This window comes from Phaethon aethereus (genome assembly GCF_964289735.1).
Source record: "Phaethon aethereus genome assembly, chromosome: 9".
Lineage (NCBI taxonomy): Eukaryota > Metazoa > Chordata > Aves > Phaethontiformes > Phaethontidae > Phaethon > Phaethon aethereus.
The window spans coordinates 6,263,350-6,279,043 of record NC_138585.1 but is presented as its reverse complement, the minus strand read 5'-3'; the positions used below and the strand labels follow the sequence as shown (position 1 = coordinate 6,279,043).

The 15,694-nt window shown below is 35.8% G+C and overlaps 1 protein-coding gene across 2 annotated transcripts in view; it reads left to right on the top strand.

Annotated features, from left to right (window-relative positions):
- PIK3CB (phosphatidylinositol-4,5-bisphosphate 3-kinase catalytic subunit beta) overlaps nt 1-15,694 on the top strand; it is a gene marked incomplete at both ends in the record, with an annotated part of 44,515 nt that overhangs the window by 5,911 nt on the left and 22,910 nt on the right. The window contains 8 exons of one of the 2 annotated variants that reach the window (XM_082003669.1): nt 1,370-1,552; nt 1,814-1,984; nt 2,884-2,961; nt 7,199-7,450; nt 8,009-8,105; nt 9,015-9,145; nt 12,454-12,507; nt 14,076-14,264. In XM_082003669.1, coding sequence (XP_081859795.1) covers nt 1,370-1,552; nt 1,814-1,984; nt 2,884-2,961; nt 7,199-7,450; nt 8,009-8,105; nt 9,015-9,145; nt 12,454-12,507; nt 14,076-14,264 — 1,155 coding nt within the window. Of the gene's footprint in view, nt 1-1,369; nt 1,553-1,813; nt 1,985-2,883; nt 2,962-7,198; nt 7,451-8,008; nt 8,106-9,014; nt 9,146-12,453; nt 12,508-14,075; nt 14,265-15,694 lie in introns of those variants that run through there. The other variant, XM_082003670.1, reaches the window with a different exon arrangement.

Sequence of the window (15,694 nt, the reverse complement as noted above, 5' to 3'; positions counted from 1 at the left end):
TAGAGGACTTGTAGTTGTGCAGGAGTGAGAATATCTGTGTGTTTGTCAGCTTTTGATTAAAATATTGTGTATATATATGCATATGATAACAGTACAAAAGCAGTGCAAAAGTTCATGCTGGTGCAGAATGTATTTGCCTGCCACTGCAATAGCTTAGGCTGCTGACATTTCAAATGTTTCAAATACTTCTGCTGCCAGTTCTGACCTTCAGAGCTATTAACAGTTCAAATCCGAGCTGCTTTTTAGAGCAGTAAACTCTGTTTCAGGCTTTACTACTTGCACTGAGTACTAGAATCGTCTCAGGAGAATTATAATAGGAAAGTATGGGGACCGTTGTGTTCTTTCAGTGGGAACACTGCAAGATTGAGAGAAAGGAATATTAAAATACTTCTTGTCTAGAATGTGTGGATGAGCTGTAAAAGCTACCTAATTGTCTCTGGAGCAAGAGAAAGAGACTGATCCCCATTTCTGTGACATACTTCCAAATTGTAGGTCTTCACATGTAAGGTAGTCGTCACAGAGCACTAGCTTCCTGGGAAGAAAAAGTGTCATTCCCTGTCTACCCACTACCAGTTAGGATAGGAGAAGAAAGCCTTCACAGTCCGAAAGGGGGAAGCTGTTGTGAACCGTGCAGAAACTGAGAAAATACATAATTAATTTTGCCTGTTTACCGAGTTACTGGCTTCTTACCAGTAAACTTTTTTTTTTAATATATATATGAAGCACAAGTCAAAAGAATGTAAGCTAAGCAACGCTTCACATTTGTAAATAACTGCTTTTAGAATGCTTACATCTTCAGGAGTCTGTGTAAATTAAAAAAAATCAAAACAAAAAAACAACTCACTGAATCAACCTTTGCAAAGAAGTGTGTGCAGAACATAATGTGGTAGATTAAGGGTGATGAAAGATGTCACAGAAGACCTCTTACATTAGGAACTTTAAATGAATTTAAACTTTTTTTTTTTTAATTTAAAAAGGAAGTAAATTACCTTTACCTTTTTAGAATGCATCAAGATAAGAGATACTTTGGAAATATGTATATCATGTCCCTCATTTACATTCTAAAATACAAGCTTCTAGATCAACAGCCTGATATAGCAGTCTTTAAATCACTGCTGAATCCAATTAGATAAATTTCTGTGTTCTTAGAAGTACTTCTGATACCGTATGAGTTTGGGAATTGGCCGTTTTGCAGCTTTTAGGGTCACTGTTGCTCTGATTGCACTGAAGATGTAGACATTAACTGCAAGTATTAAAATAGACTGTTTTTAACAGTTAAGTATTTCTACCTATTTTCATTGTGTCTGCTACAATTTAAGCCTTGTCCATAAAAGTTTGACATTCGCTATTCCTGTTTGTGTTTTGTTAGGATGTATTTAGTTTTCAGGTGTCTCCTAACATGAATCCCATCAAGCTGAATGAGCTGGCAATCCGAAAACGTTTGACTATCCATGGAAAAGAAGATGAGGAGGTTGATCCTGCTGACTATGTGCTGCAAGTTAGTGGAAGGCTAGAATATGTTTTTGGTGATCACCCATTAATTCAGTTTCAGGTACGTAAAGCTCTTTGGAACTTACTGTAACAGTTCTCTGGTGCCTTGGCCAAAATTTGTCCTCACTTCCTGTGCCGTTGGATGGTCAGCTATGCTGAACAGTAATACACTCCTTCTGCTTATCTGCAGCTCTCTCCAATTGTAGTTGCATGAGCGCGATTTCCTTTCTGTCTTTGTCATATATTAGTTGCTGCTTTGATTTGAAAGTTGCTGTAGCAATAGCCTGCTGGCTGATAACAACTGTTTTCCATGGGCTTTTAGTATATACGCAACTGTGTGATGAACAGGACTCTTCCTCAGCTGACTCTAGTTGAGTGTTGCACCATAAAGAAAATGTGTGAGCAGGAGATGATTGCCATAGAAGCTGCCATAAACCGAAAATCATCCAACCTTCCTCTTCCTCTGCCACCAAAAAAAACAAGAACAACAACTGTAAGTTGATACGGAGAATATCTAATACCCGAAAGGAACAGCGACTTGTGAAATATAAATCACAATGCCTGGGATTTGTGCTACTACTACTACTTTCCAGTGCAGGTCGCCTGGGCCTACTCAGAGCCTCCTGTTGCTTGTGAGAAGGTTTACATCAGAAATAGCAGACCTTGAGGCTTTTTTGGAAACTTCTTACCTTCCCTCACCTCATCCATCCTCCTTCTCCCCTGACTGTCTCCTTTCCATTGCTATTGATTCTACTTTTAATCACAACCCAGAAGAGCAGGTAATAATCCGTTACCAGCAACTGGAGAAGTTACTGCAGAGACCCTGGATTCTCCAGCTGCAACACAAAGTGTAGGCGCCACTAGCTTGGGCAATAGTGGTCTGTGATCTCTTATATTAGCCCAGATACCTTGCATGGTGTTGCCACTCCAGTGATGGCAACTTTTGCCATGATATACATCTAACTTTTCTTTTAATATGATGCTTCCTTTATTGCTAAACTTGTGGCCTTACAGACAGCTATAATTTTATATACTGTCATTCTAAGAAACGTGGACAGACTTTGCTCTATTACATGCTTTACATATTCAGAATGAACAATAAATTTCAAGAGTTATTCTGAATTGTCAGCAAGTAGTATTCAGTGTATTTTCTCATGCCCACCTTATTCCCTAGCTGCGTGTTTTTTCTAACTTTTTTCCCCTTTAGGGCATTGTATGCTCTTGTAGTTATGATGACCAATTTATTTTTTACGATTTCACATTTGTGTTTTTAAAAATGCATCTTTTTTAGTTTGTATTTATACCTTTTGCCTAAAATGCTTAGCTTATAAAATAGGTCTCAATATGTTACATTGATTAGGAATGAACTTGTATCTTTGTTTCCCTTCTCAGAGTGTATGGGATATTTCCAACCCTTTCAAGATTATTCTGTTAAAGGGTAATAAACTAAATACAGAAGAAAATGCCAAAGTAAGTAATTATGCCTAGTATCAGAATATGTTCTGTTCATAATTTTAATGATTTTCAATGTTTAGTGAACTCAAAATCATACAGATTTCAATTCAGCAAAAGCTTAAGTATTTTTAGTTACTCACAGTTATATTGGTAGTATTGGTTAAAATCTTGCTTTATTGCCTGAGGTTGGATATGTGCATTAGAACATTATCAGTAATCATGGACAGTATGACACAAATGTTCATATGGTACTTGATTTTTTTAAGATGGTATCTGTAGAGTATGGTATTGGTGTAAAATAAGCCTATTCAAACTAAACTGTCGTACACATCTGACAAACAGAAGTAGATTAAATATTAAACATTTTTCAATAGAACGTAAGGTATTTTTGTATTCCAGAATATATTCTATGTGTGTCTAAGCATGGACTGCATGCTTTTATACAGTCTGTCTTTTATTTTCTAAACGTGCTGAACACACACACAGAAAAAAGCGCTGTAGCATCACTTCCTGTAAAAATGTACATGACTGGGCTACTGACTGTTCTACAGACCACAAGTTGTTAACACATGGGAATTTATTGCACAACTACTTCAGACCTTACAAGCCACTTGCCTGTGGGGTAGAGCAACATTCATTTTCTTTATTTTGTTTGGCAATCAATAAATTATATAGCCAGTCATGTAGATTAGGAAGAAATTCAATTAGCCATTGAAGTTTGCCTTTCTGATGCTTTATTTGGGGTACTCGGTGCATTTTTTTTTTTTTTTTTTTTGTTCCCAAAACTATTGTTACAACCTCCTTGTATATTAGCAGTACTACATTTTAGTACGTAGCTAAATGAGCCATAGTTACAATTTACTACCTGAGACACTGTGACTGTGAAAATGGATGTCTGCAAAACTAGACGTTTCCCTTTTCTTTGTCTAAACTGTTATTTAGCTAGTTGTAATATCTTCTGAACTCTATGTTCTGTAGACTCTTAAAGTTTTTTAAAAAAAAAAGGGAAGGGGAAAGAGAAAGTGGATTCCAGAAGCAACATAGCTGTCAAGTTTGGGGGTTTTTTTTGTTTTATTTTTCCCTATACTTACAAAAAGTGAGTTTTGGTTAATTTCAGTATGCTTTCAGAGGAAAAAGAAAATTCATTGATGGTAAGCTTGAGGAGAAACAGGAAAAATTGACCGTTCTTTGGAATTGGTGCCTATAGACACTATCTAAATACTAAATAGTATTTTGGATACTTTTTAGTCTTGAAAACCTTACAGTCCTGTAGTTACCCAAGAACAACAATGCATGTAGTAACCTTGCAAGCTTCTGCATGTTTCCCTGCATTGTCAGTCTACGCCATTATGGAATTGTCGCTATTGAGAACGTATTTGTTTCCTACTCCTGATTCTAAGGCTGTTTAATTCACTGCCATTGTTCTTTTAGTTTTGTTGTGCTTTGGATCAAGCCAATATTCATGCATTTTTGCTGAAACCACCACCAAGGTTCATAAATGCAGTGTTTGTCGTGGGAAACAAAACATTTGTCAGATGGATAGCACTCTACTACTGTGAGCTTGATTGAGTATTTTCACCTAGAGCACAAGTGACTTCATGCATCTGTCTAACACCCAGTTTTCCAAACACATGACATTTGAAATTGCTTTTCTTTTTGTCTTGTTCTTTGGCTGCACCATCAGTACATACTGTTCCGTTAGTAAAAGGGGAGTGTCAGAATGAAAATTAAAAAATTAGGATCCAATCCCTTACATTAGCAGGATTGGAAATCATGGAATTAGAACTAGCCAAAAGGCAAGCAAAATAGCAGTGTATTCCAACAATACAATGCTTTGTTACTATCAAATTTTACTTGATCACTTACACTTTTTATATTAATAAAGTAAAATAAAAGTCAGGACAGTGTGGTGGCATATAAAATTATAATATCAGATGATAGCAAGTCAGAGAACAATATTCAAATATGCAAATGTGAATTTAAACCCCTGGTTTAAAAAAAACCAAATAGGCAGATTTTAGAATCTTTACTGTTGCTGGTGTTAAAGCACAAGCATATAATACACTAGGCATAATCATGTTTCCATAAGATATCTTTAAATCAGCAAAGGGACTTGATTATAAATTCAGTTGAACGACTCCCCAAATGAATTAATAAAGCACCATCTGTTGAATTGTTTCAAGAAGGCTTGAGTTGTTTCAACCAATTTTAATGAGTTCTCTGACATCAGCCAGAGTATTTCCTTTTTGAAGAATGTAAGGTTGCAATCTTTAATTACAGAGAAATTAAATAAACGTCCCTGCATATGTAATCAACAAGAATTTTGGTTGTATATGTGTGTATATGCATACATTGTTACATACAGGTATGTAGACACACGTGTAGTCTGTATACATTTAGATCTCCTGAAGTAAGATTACTTTCACGTGGTCTGTTTCATGGATGTCCATGTTCCTGTTCTTAGTGGTTCACAGTGGTGAAGCTTGCATGCCAAAAATAGGTAACAGCCGTTTTTATGAATATCGCTGGGACTCAAGTGAATGTAGTTTTATAAACTGAACTTTTTCTTTCAGTGATCGATTTCAGTGATTGGAAGTGAAATTGGGATTGTGTCTATGTCAGTTTAATAATGGATGTTCCTATGACAGCTGTATCAAGAAAGAGTGTAACCCATAACAGTGTGTTCTCCAAGACCTTATACCTAATATCAGTGCCCATGCTTGACAGCAGTCTCTTGATCAGTGGTAGCAATTGTTTGAGAAGTCCAGAATGATCAGAATGGGTGTTACTTGGAGCCTATCTGTTGGTGCTACTAATGCCACCTCCGGGCTGAAGACAGTCTGGCATGACTTTATTTAAACTGTTACTACAGTTTGCCAATGACTAGTTTAGCTGAGCTAGTTTACAAAGGGAGAACTTAATGCTGAGCAGTAGTTGGTGTAGCCAGAAAAGGTACATCGAGATTGGGACTGCTTTGATGTTGATCACACTGTTGTTTCTTTGAAAGAGGGAAAGATAGACAAGATGTGGTATGGGAGAGAGCCTATGTCAGTTGGGAATTCAAAGGTGAATTATTTTTTATCCAAAACCTGCATCAAATTTTAAACATCTTTGCCTTTATCTTAACAGTGTTCAGAAATAATATGGTAGTTTAAAGGGAACGTTGGGAAGGTTGTTTTGAGGAGCATAGGGAACCTGAAACATCAAATCACCTTTTATTCATTTAACCATAACACTGAGAACTTCTTTTTGGTGTTGACCAAAGGACTACATTTGTGTTTTTTCTCTTTTTTTTTTTTTTTTAAAAAGACAACCAACAACCCACCCTGATATTTTGGAAGGTCACCTGAAAGAAGTTGACATACTTCTCTCTGTTGTTTGCTCAGGCAACAAAAATAAAGACCTCCTAGTAGTTCTTACTGAAACTGTCCAAGAGTATGGATGATTGGAAACATGCAGTTTTCTGCATACATGTTATTAAACAGAAATGCAGAAATGATCCATATCTTAGCATTGACCTGTAACGTGTTTAATTTCAGTGCCAGTAACTGCAGCTTCTTTCTCTTCTTGCCCTGCTCCTTTCCCGTTTCTTATTTTTTATCATCCAAGCTAGCTGGTTTTGTTGGTTTCTGGGTGCTATAGATAAAACAGAATTCCTGGTAATTATGTACATTGTTATTATTACAAGTGATTTCTGATGTCAAGGACAGCAGTGTGTTCCCTCTGCATTTTTATATGCCCTTTAAGTAAAAGATGAATTTTTTTTCTTAAGCTGAAAAAAAATGCAAATTTTCTCAGTTAGAAGGACAAATTGGTTCTAACTGGAGATTTGAATTTGTATTCAGAAGATTAGTCTTACCTTTTTCATTCTGCGCAGTTGTTTGTTTCCTATGATTTCTTTCCATGTTAGGTATGTTAAGTTAGAAGCATTTGTATATCCATATATTGTATTTGTTACTGCAAATGAGGAGTTGTTATTATTATTAGTCATATGTGGTAATATGAGTAATTCAGTACTGAAAAAAAAAAACGGGTAGCCAACATTATTTAAACAAATATATTTTGATTTGGCCAGGAGCATGAATAGCAAAGTTCTCAAGGATTGTTTGAATAATTTTAGAACATCTAAATTAGTATTTCTTTTAAGATAGAAAAATTGATGAAATGCATATATGTATATTTTGTATAATATTCTATGCAGAATTCTGTAGGTTCTGTGGCAAGCTTTAAATTCGTAATTTCTTTATTGCAGGTTCATGTTAGGGCTGGTCTTTTCCATGGTACAGAGCTCCTTTGTAAAACTATTGTAAGCACAGAAATATCTGGGAGAAGTGATCACGTTTGGAATGAAGTACTAGAATTTGAAATAAATGTCTGTGATCTACCAAGAATGGCAAGGCTCTGCTTTGCAGTCTATGCTGTGATGGATAAGATGAAAACTAAAAAGTCAACTAAGGCAATGAATCCTTCCAAATACCAAACCATTAGGAAAGCAGGAAAAGTGGTAATTATTTAATTTGTTTTTCTTGAGTGTACCTCTGAATTATATTGAAATGAGTATTCAGAAGTCTTTCATTGTCCTCACTTTAGTGTTCAAGAATGCAAAAGGGAAAAAAAATTAAAAAGAGCACATCTTTGGTATGAAAACACATTTCGTACTTCTCAGATGCTGAAAAAGGCATGAAAATTTTGATTGTAAGCCAGTTTGTCTGTTTAAAGAATTGTATTTTTAAAGGTCAGTTTTATTCTGAACTCTGGATGAGTTGCGTTTGGGAAAAAGATGAAAAAATCAGCATCTAGGCTCACCTTCAGGGAAAGGCTCACATTAAGGAAATGTTTGTTTTTACACTGGCAGAGTGACACCTTTAAAATTAAGTCTTAACTGTTCTCAGTGGTACTGGAGTACATACTGAAAACTACACTTGTGTTCAGCTGCTTTTCTGAAAGATACCACCATTTAAAAAACCCCAACCCTCTGAATTTTACTTAGATTGTAGTGCTTGACACATAGTAATGTTCACAGGCATTTTAGTTTCCATGTAATTATTCTTTCCTTTAACAGCATTATCCTGTAGCCTGGGTAAATACCATGGTATTTGATTATAAAGGACAGTTGAAGAATGGAGAACTGGTACTGCACAGCTGGTCATCGTTTCCTGGTAAACTTTAACTTTTAACATTTGGACTCTAAATATTTATAAGACTAAATACGAGTAGTATCAAATAGTAGAATATTTATTGGATGCATATCCAGTTCTCCTGTCCTAACCTCTTTACTACTTGTATTTTTTTATCTGGAGTAAATATAATGTCTTGATCTCTTTCCTGCAAATATTGTGTGTCAGGAGGGAGGAAGGGTAAGGGTCTTGGAAATAGTGTTCTAAAAGTTTTATCTGTTACGGAAAGAAAATCACATAAAAACAGGTAACAGTAGATATAAACATGCCTCTGTATTTTTAAGATGCAGTTTAGGTTTCATTTGGTTCCCTGTGCTATGCATCCTAAACTAAATAGATAAGCTGTATTGTCTGTGACAATATTTACATCAGCAAAAAATGTGAATTAGAATTTTTTTTTTTAAGTCTTCCTTCCCTGACATTCAGATTGATTAGTAAGAGTGTCTGAAATCTCCACGTCACTTTTCATTCCATCCTGAGAAACCCTGTGTGAACTTGGCTGTAGTGCTGAAAGAAATGTGGCTTAAAACTCTCTTCTTTTTTCATACTATTTGATACAGAGGCAGTGTGTATACTGGTTTACAGAAGCTGCAGATCTTGCTGGGATTTGGTTCAGTATAGGGATATCTCAGCTTCTCTTGTCTGTTATGTTTATTTTGGAAAGAGGAAATCAGTTTCTCATTGGGTGATAATCCAACGTCTGTGAATGTAGAAGGTATGGGTAGCTTATGCTGGGAATGCAGTGCATTGTAGTAAAAGTGCTGTGCAGCAAAACATGCTTCTGTCCACTGTATACAGTAAGCAATTTCTTACTGTATCTTTGCCTTTCAGATTTTTTAATTTTAATGCATGCCTGGCCTGTAATATTAATTGTTCTGTCTAATGTTTCAGATGAACTTGAAGAAATGTTGAATCCAATGGGAACCGTCCAGACTAACCCTTACACTGAAAATGCAACAGCTTTGCACATTAGATTTCAAGAATATTCAAAACAGCCTATTAATTACCCTCCCTTTGATAAGGTAAGGTATGACATAAAGAGCAGTCATGAATGCTTATGTGCGAACAGCCATTTCTTCTTTCCTTTCAGCACTGCCTTTTCCACTGAATTCCACACTTCATGCCTTTTAGTTAACATACTGCAGGTTTTTTGCACTTGCACTGTGTGAGAGTGCCAGTGCTCTGACTTTCAGGGTCTTCAGATAGTATTTTGAAGATGTATACTTTTAAAAATCCTCTGTACATAGTCTCTTGAGGGTCAGAAGCATAATCAATTTCCAGTATCAATGATCTTAACAAAAAGCTAAACTTAACCTGCTGTTCTGGAAACCTTCAAACTGTGCTTGCCTGTGATCTCTGTAAAGGTCTGTTACTTCGTACAAATGTATGTTCCTCAGTCTTTGGGACGCTCCTTTCCTCTATGAGCTAAAATCCTTTTAAGGATGAATAGAGTCTTAATACTGTATGAAAAGGGATTTCCTAAGGTCTGCTCTTGAACTAAATCCAGACAGCTAATGATGCATTGAAAAAACAAGGTTTAACTCATACATTATTCTGAATTTTGTTTTTGGGAAGTTAATAATCACTTAGAGAAAATTGCATTTTTTTTTTTTTCTTTTTTGAGGGTTTTGTGCCTTGGGGGACATGACCAAAAGACAGAAACCACCAAGCTTTTATCAGCTTTATTGAAGAGGGATTTTGGTTTTCACGTTCATCAAAAAGAAATCAAATAACAAGATGGGGGTTTTTGTTTTGATCTTGTTTGTGGACTTTTTTTTTCCCCTCCCTTGTCAGTGCAGTACTCGTTCTTGTATTAAAACAGCATTAGAAATGCCTTAAAAGCTAAAACAGTACTGATTAGTTGCCTTCTTAATTGTGGTTAACCAGTTTACTCTTCATACTGGACATATTTTAGTCAGTTTTGTTATTAGTTTATTTGTAGTGCTTTAAGTTTTTTCCTCATTGCTCTATATGTATTTAATTTCAAAAGAAAAAAGCGCTGCTTTTATGTGCATACTACTGACACATAATGTAAAAGTATGTTTCTTAAGTAATTGTGTATTTGTTCTAGCTCTACTGTTTCCTTTTATTCGTACCTGCGATACCAAGTTTTCAGTATGTTAAACTGGTGGGGTGAATACAGACAAAAGATTTTACTGAGTAAGTTACCTGATGTGTTGACATTAAGGTAGTGTCTGAGGGTCTTCACCACCCCTGGTAACTTTCACTGCTGCTGGCTTTTTTATTCTGTGGCTTTGTCCCCTTCTTGAACTGTACCTGAGAAATCCTGTGTATCAGATAGAGGAAAATCCCAGAGCATCTTTACAAAGTGAGGAAACATTCACTGAAAGCATTCAAGTTGGAGGAAATGCTACAAAATGTGCGCTGTTTTTTTTTTTTGCAGTTCTGATTTTTTTCCAGTAACTTTTGCCACTTGCAATTCCCTAGAATTAAGAATCTGTTTTGCAGTATCACTGGGAAAATCTGAGCTCTAAACTCTTTGATAATTCATTCCATTTATGTGTGCGTTCTGAAATTCTCCCTCCCTCGGAAAAGAGAGTAAGATACCCAGTCTCTGAAGGAGTCTCTTTCTGAAAGATCTGTTGAATCAGGAGTAACATTGTAGCTGCCTGAATTCTATCAGCCGATAATCCGTTTTTCAAAATGGTCTGGATGAGACTTGCTTGGTGCATGGCTGCTTCTAATTTTCCCAGTGTTGTTGCGTGTTTCTGCCAAGAAAATGGAGAACTGGGTGCCAGATCTTTATTTTAAGAAACATAATGTGCAAAAATAGATGAATCTTTCCGATCACAGCATCAATCAACTTGCAGTGAACAGCTGTTTGGGGCTGAGTGAGCAAAAGTGCCTTGGCAGTTGATAAGAAAACTGTTGTCTAATGCAGGAGCCATATATTGGGCTGATTAATGATGGGTGCTGCTGACACACTGAGGGGCTTGTAGTTCAGTTGAACGAAGCTGGACTTGCAGAAGCTTTCAAAGTTTATTTGCAGAGTAACTCTAAAAAGCACAAGGAGGCAAGCATCAAGCATAGAATTAGGACACTGTGGTTTTGTTTATGCATGTTTTCACGCACAGTTATGTAAACAAGCTTTGTTGCCAAGTAGCAGATGTAATACATAATATTAATAAGCATTTCATACAGAGAAAGAAATAAAACAAGTTAGTAAACCTTTTTAAGGATTTTAGCTGCTGGGTATTTATGTTCTGATTATTGTAGGCTTTTGTTGTTTACCATATTGCCTGAGCAGAGACCATACGAGTCTTCCTGAATCCGTCTGGGGTGGTGTTACATTCCTGGGTGATGGGACAGACAGACCTCTGAGGGGAAGGAGATGGTGCAATTTCCTAGACTTCTTTCTCTATTGGTACTTCATTTTATGAATCGTTCCTCAAAGCAGCAGCATCTGACAGCTGTAGATATACCTACCTGCCCAACTCAGCTGGTCTGATAAGCTTAGGCGGTCACCATTCTAACACATCTCTGTTGATTGCAGTAGTGTGCAGAATACAGTCTGAAGAACTGTATTTACATCCATACTTAACTACCTATCGTGATTTGTTACATAAACTTCAAAAACCAAATAGAAAGTTCAAAAGGCCAAAAAAGAGAAAAGGAGCAAGAGTAACTCGGAGCTGATTTTCTGGGGAAGTGTTGCTTTGCTGTTAATAGAAGTAGCAGTCCTTGTTCCTCAGGGTTGCTGTATTGTTAACTGATGCTGAGAGCTTGTTAGTGGAATATTCACTTTATCATTAAATGAGTTCTTGTTGGAAGTTTGTTGTTCATGACATTACACAAGGGAAGATCCTAGATTTAGAGAAGTAATGGGAAACGCTAATTGACATCATATGGGCAATCTGAGAGGGTGGTGAAAGGACTAAGATTGTGGATTAATACTGAAATAGAGGGCTAGAAGTGTGGATCTGTGGGTAACAGGTATGACTTATGGAAGCAGTGCCCTCAAAACCAGCAGAAGTAGAGATGAGAAAGCAAAGGATAATTTAGAGTTGTGAGGAATTGCTTTGCTGTACTGAAAAACAAGGAGGAAATGCAAACAGCCCAGGAGTGGTGAAGAAGAAGAAAATGGAGGTAATCACAAGCACTGCTATTCCTGATCTCCATAGTCCTGCAGATTTGAAAAGGGACTTAGCATAGAAGTCCATGTTACACCACTGTATATACAACAGTAGTGGTGGTGTTATCTAAAAGATAGCAAAATTTCCTTATCTCCTTGATTTCTGTAATGTTTATTCTTTCAAAGCAGTCAGATTTGTTTTTAAATCTAATGTATTTTAAAAACATCTTTTTGCAGATACTTGAAAAGGCAGCTGAGATTGCAAGAAGCAGCGACAATGCTGCAATGGCGGTAAGCATCTGCTGAAGACTATTTTAAAATCAATTTTCTGGGGTTTGTTTTTTTTTTTTCTTATCTTCTACATCAATATAGAAATAAGTCAACTGCTCCAATAACGGCAGTTCTACTGCCTCTGTTTTCTTACGTAATTCATGTTGGATTTATACCTGAATTTTAAGGCAGTTAACACTTTCTCCAATATATTTTAGACGACTTGGCTGTTTTTTTTGTCAAAAAGCACAATTGCTTTAAATACTGTATGGATTTGGAACACAGCTAATATTTATATTAGATCTGGATCTGGAAAACATTCCTAGGCTGCATAAAGTATTACTGGAAAATTGCTCAGTTTTATCAAGTGCGATTTGCTTGATTGTCAGATGTTTCCAAATAAGCTTTCTCAAAAACGTTCATTGATCTATAAGAAGATGTTTCTGAAATACGATGATTATATGCTCTTCTTGAGGAACTGGATAGTTCTAAATTGAGGACAAATTTTGAAAAGAGTACCAAAATCTGAAGGTATTTTCTTTGTATTATATACAAAAATACAGAAGATTGTAATTTTAAGATAGTGAAAGCACAGTTGGATCAACAGTAATAACAACTGCATTTTGTATAAGAACAAAGCACTTCATTGAAAAATGAGTCAGTTATAATACCAAGTGCCTAAAGTGCTCAGGAAAAGTGAAAACTCACTGCTGCGTTGGGTGCAAACAACTTAGTGTACAAATAATTGGAAATCTTAAATTGCAGCATGCCAGCTTGACAGTATTGTGACTCTTAATTTGAAAGATTAACATTTTCAGATACAAGAATCGCCTTATTGCCAAGACTGTTTACTTATTTTGATACAGAAACAGAGTATGTGCTTCGTTTTACTAAAGAAGCATTGCAATTCAGCTGGCTTTTAAAAGTCTATTCAATCCTAAAGAATTTATACTTGGATAGTATTTTCACATGAAAAAATTTACTTAAAACATTTCACCACAACACAAGGCTCAGGCTTTTATCGTTTCTAGAAGGAGCTAAACTTAAATCAGTACTAATGTTAATGTCTCAGAGATATAAAATGGAGCCAGACTTGTCTGGAAAAGACAAGTCTGGATTAGAGGACAAAAAATATGTCTTTGTATGCTTAGCAAATGTACTTCCTGTTGGTTATTGTTGGAAAAGTATTTCTATAAATATTTTTAAACTATTTAAAAAAAACTATATATTTAAAAAGTATACTTATCTATTAAATTTTCTCACTTGAAAAACAAAAGGAGAAAGTATGTGCATCCTAAATGAAAGTTCTCCATGTCAGAGTTGGAAAATAGAAATATTGCCATCTAGTGTCATCAACTCTAAAGTTTAGTACTTTTTCAGAAATTTCTGTATACTGAATTTTGAATCTATTAGTTACAGTTCTTATAGCTTAAGAAACTTGAAATCTGAAAGAAAGGCATAGTAGTCATTCCCCTGTGTTTCATGAGTTTTATCTGATGTTCTTCCTGGTGTAGTATTTCTAGTATTTGAGCTAAAATATAAGAATCCTACTGAATATATCAAAACATTATACATTTCTCATTTTCTAGGGTCGAGGTGGTAAGAAGTTTTATGTTGTGCTAAAAGAAATAATGGAAAGAGATCCTTTATCTCAGCTCTGTGAAAATGAAATGGATCTTATTTGGACTTTGCGATACGACTGTCGTGAAAATTTTCCACAATCATTGCCAAAACTGCTGCTCTCTTTAAAATGGAACAAACTTGAAGATGTTGCTCAGGTAAGGGAAAAGACGATGGTGGGGAAGATTGCTGGAGTCAAATCATGAGTAAATAGGCTTTCTTTCCTGAGTATAGACATTTTGAAATGATACTGTTGTATAAACCAAAGTTCATTGTATACTTTCTGTGCCTGGACACATAAGCAAGAATTTATTATCTTAAAAAAATAAAACCCAAAATACATTTCAGAGGTCCTCTGAATGATGAGAAAGTCACATCAACTAGTTATGCAGGTTAATTTTAAAATCTTGTGCTCAACTTTGATCTTAAATGCGAGGAATTTTACAGAATCACAGACTCGTTTAGGTTGGAGGGGACCTCTTGAGGTCCCTTCTAGTCCAACCCCTGTGCTCAAGCACAGTCAGCTAGAGCAGGACTGTGTCCAGCTGAGTTTTGAGTATCTCCACTGATGGAGACTCCCCAATCTCTTTTGGGCAACATGTTCCAGTGTTTGACCACTCTCACAGTAAGAACTTCTTTTATAAGGTTATTTTAAAAAAAAAAAAAAGGTAGTAGTTTAAGTTTGTTAGTCAAGATCTGAAATAAAGCTTCTTATAAGAAGTGGTTAAACTGCTCAAAGACTAGAAAAATCTGCATCTCAGACTGGGTAATTAAACCTCATTGAGGCAGGCAGATGATTTTTCAGAGAGACATGATACCCACTACTGGTACAAAAAACTTCATTCTCATCATGTTGGCTGTTTGACCAAAAAGGGTCTCTTTAAAGAGATTAGATAAAGAAAAAAGTTAAAGTATCTTTAACTGTAAGTAATTAAGGACTTGGAAGACTGGTGCTGTGATACAAGATGGCATTTTCAGTAAAATGGTATCATTTGTTTGCTGTATAGATGTGCAAGGTTATTTCACGATAAAGAAGTTTGTGTAGCTGCCTTTTTCTGTATTTACCCAAACAGAATCCAACTCTTGTGATGCTTTTTGGGAATAGGTGGAACCTTGATATAGGAAAAATTGTATGAGTTTATAGTGAGACCATTCCTGCTTGATAGACTGACGTAAAAGTAGTAAAATAACAGATCCCTGGACTTGTATTGAAACTTTTTAGTCTGATTGTGTACAGAGCAGGTTGGGCAAAACTATAAAAGTCTGGCCAGTGTTAACAAGCACTGTACTCACTCTAAGGGGTTGAACTCAGATGTTGTTTTGCTTGTCTGCTTATCCTGACAGAATTGCACATTTAAGTGATGCTCAACTTATTGCAGACTGTTACAGTGAGATAATACTGCTGTGTTTCCACAGGTCTAATTTTTTAAATTTTAAACTATTTTTTAAAATTATTTTTTTAAAACTTTGAGCTAAAAAGAATTTGCTGTGAGGGGTTATGATTGACAGTATAAATTTCTATTCTAGCTTGGTATTCTGACCTTCGCCTGTTACAAGCTAGGTGTTCTTGGAAGAAAAGGAAACTGTG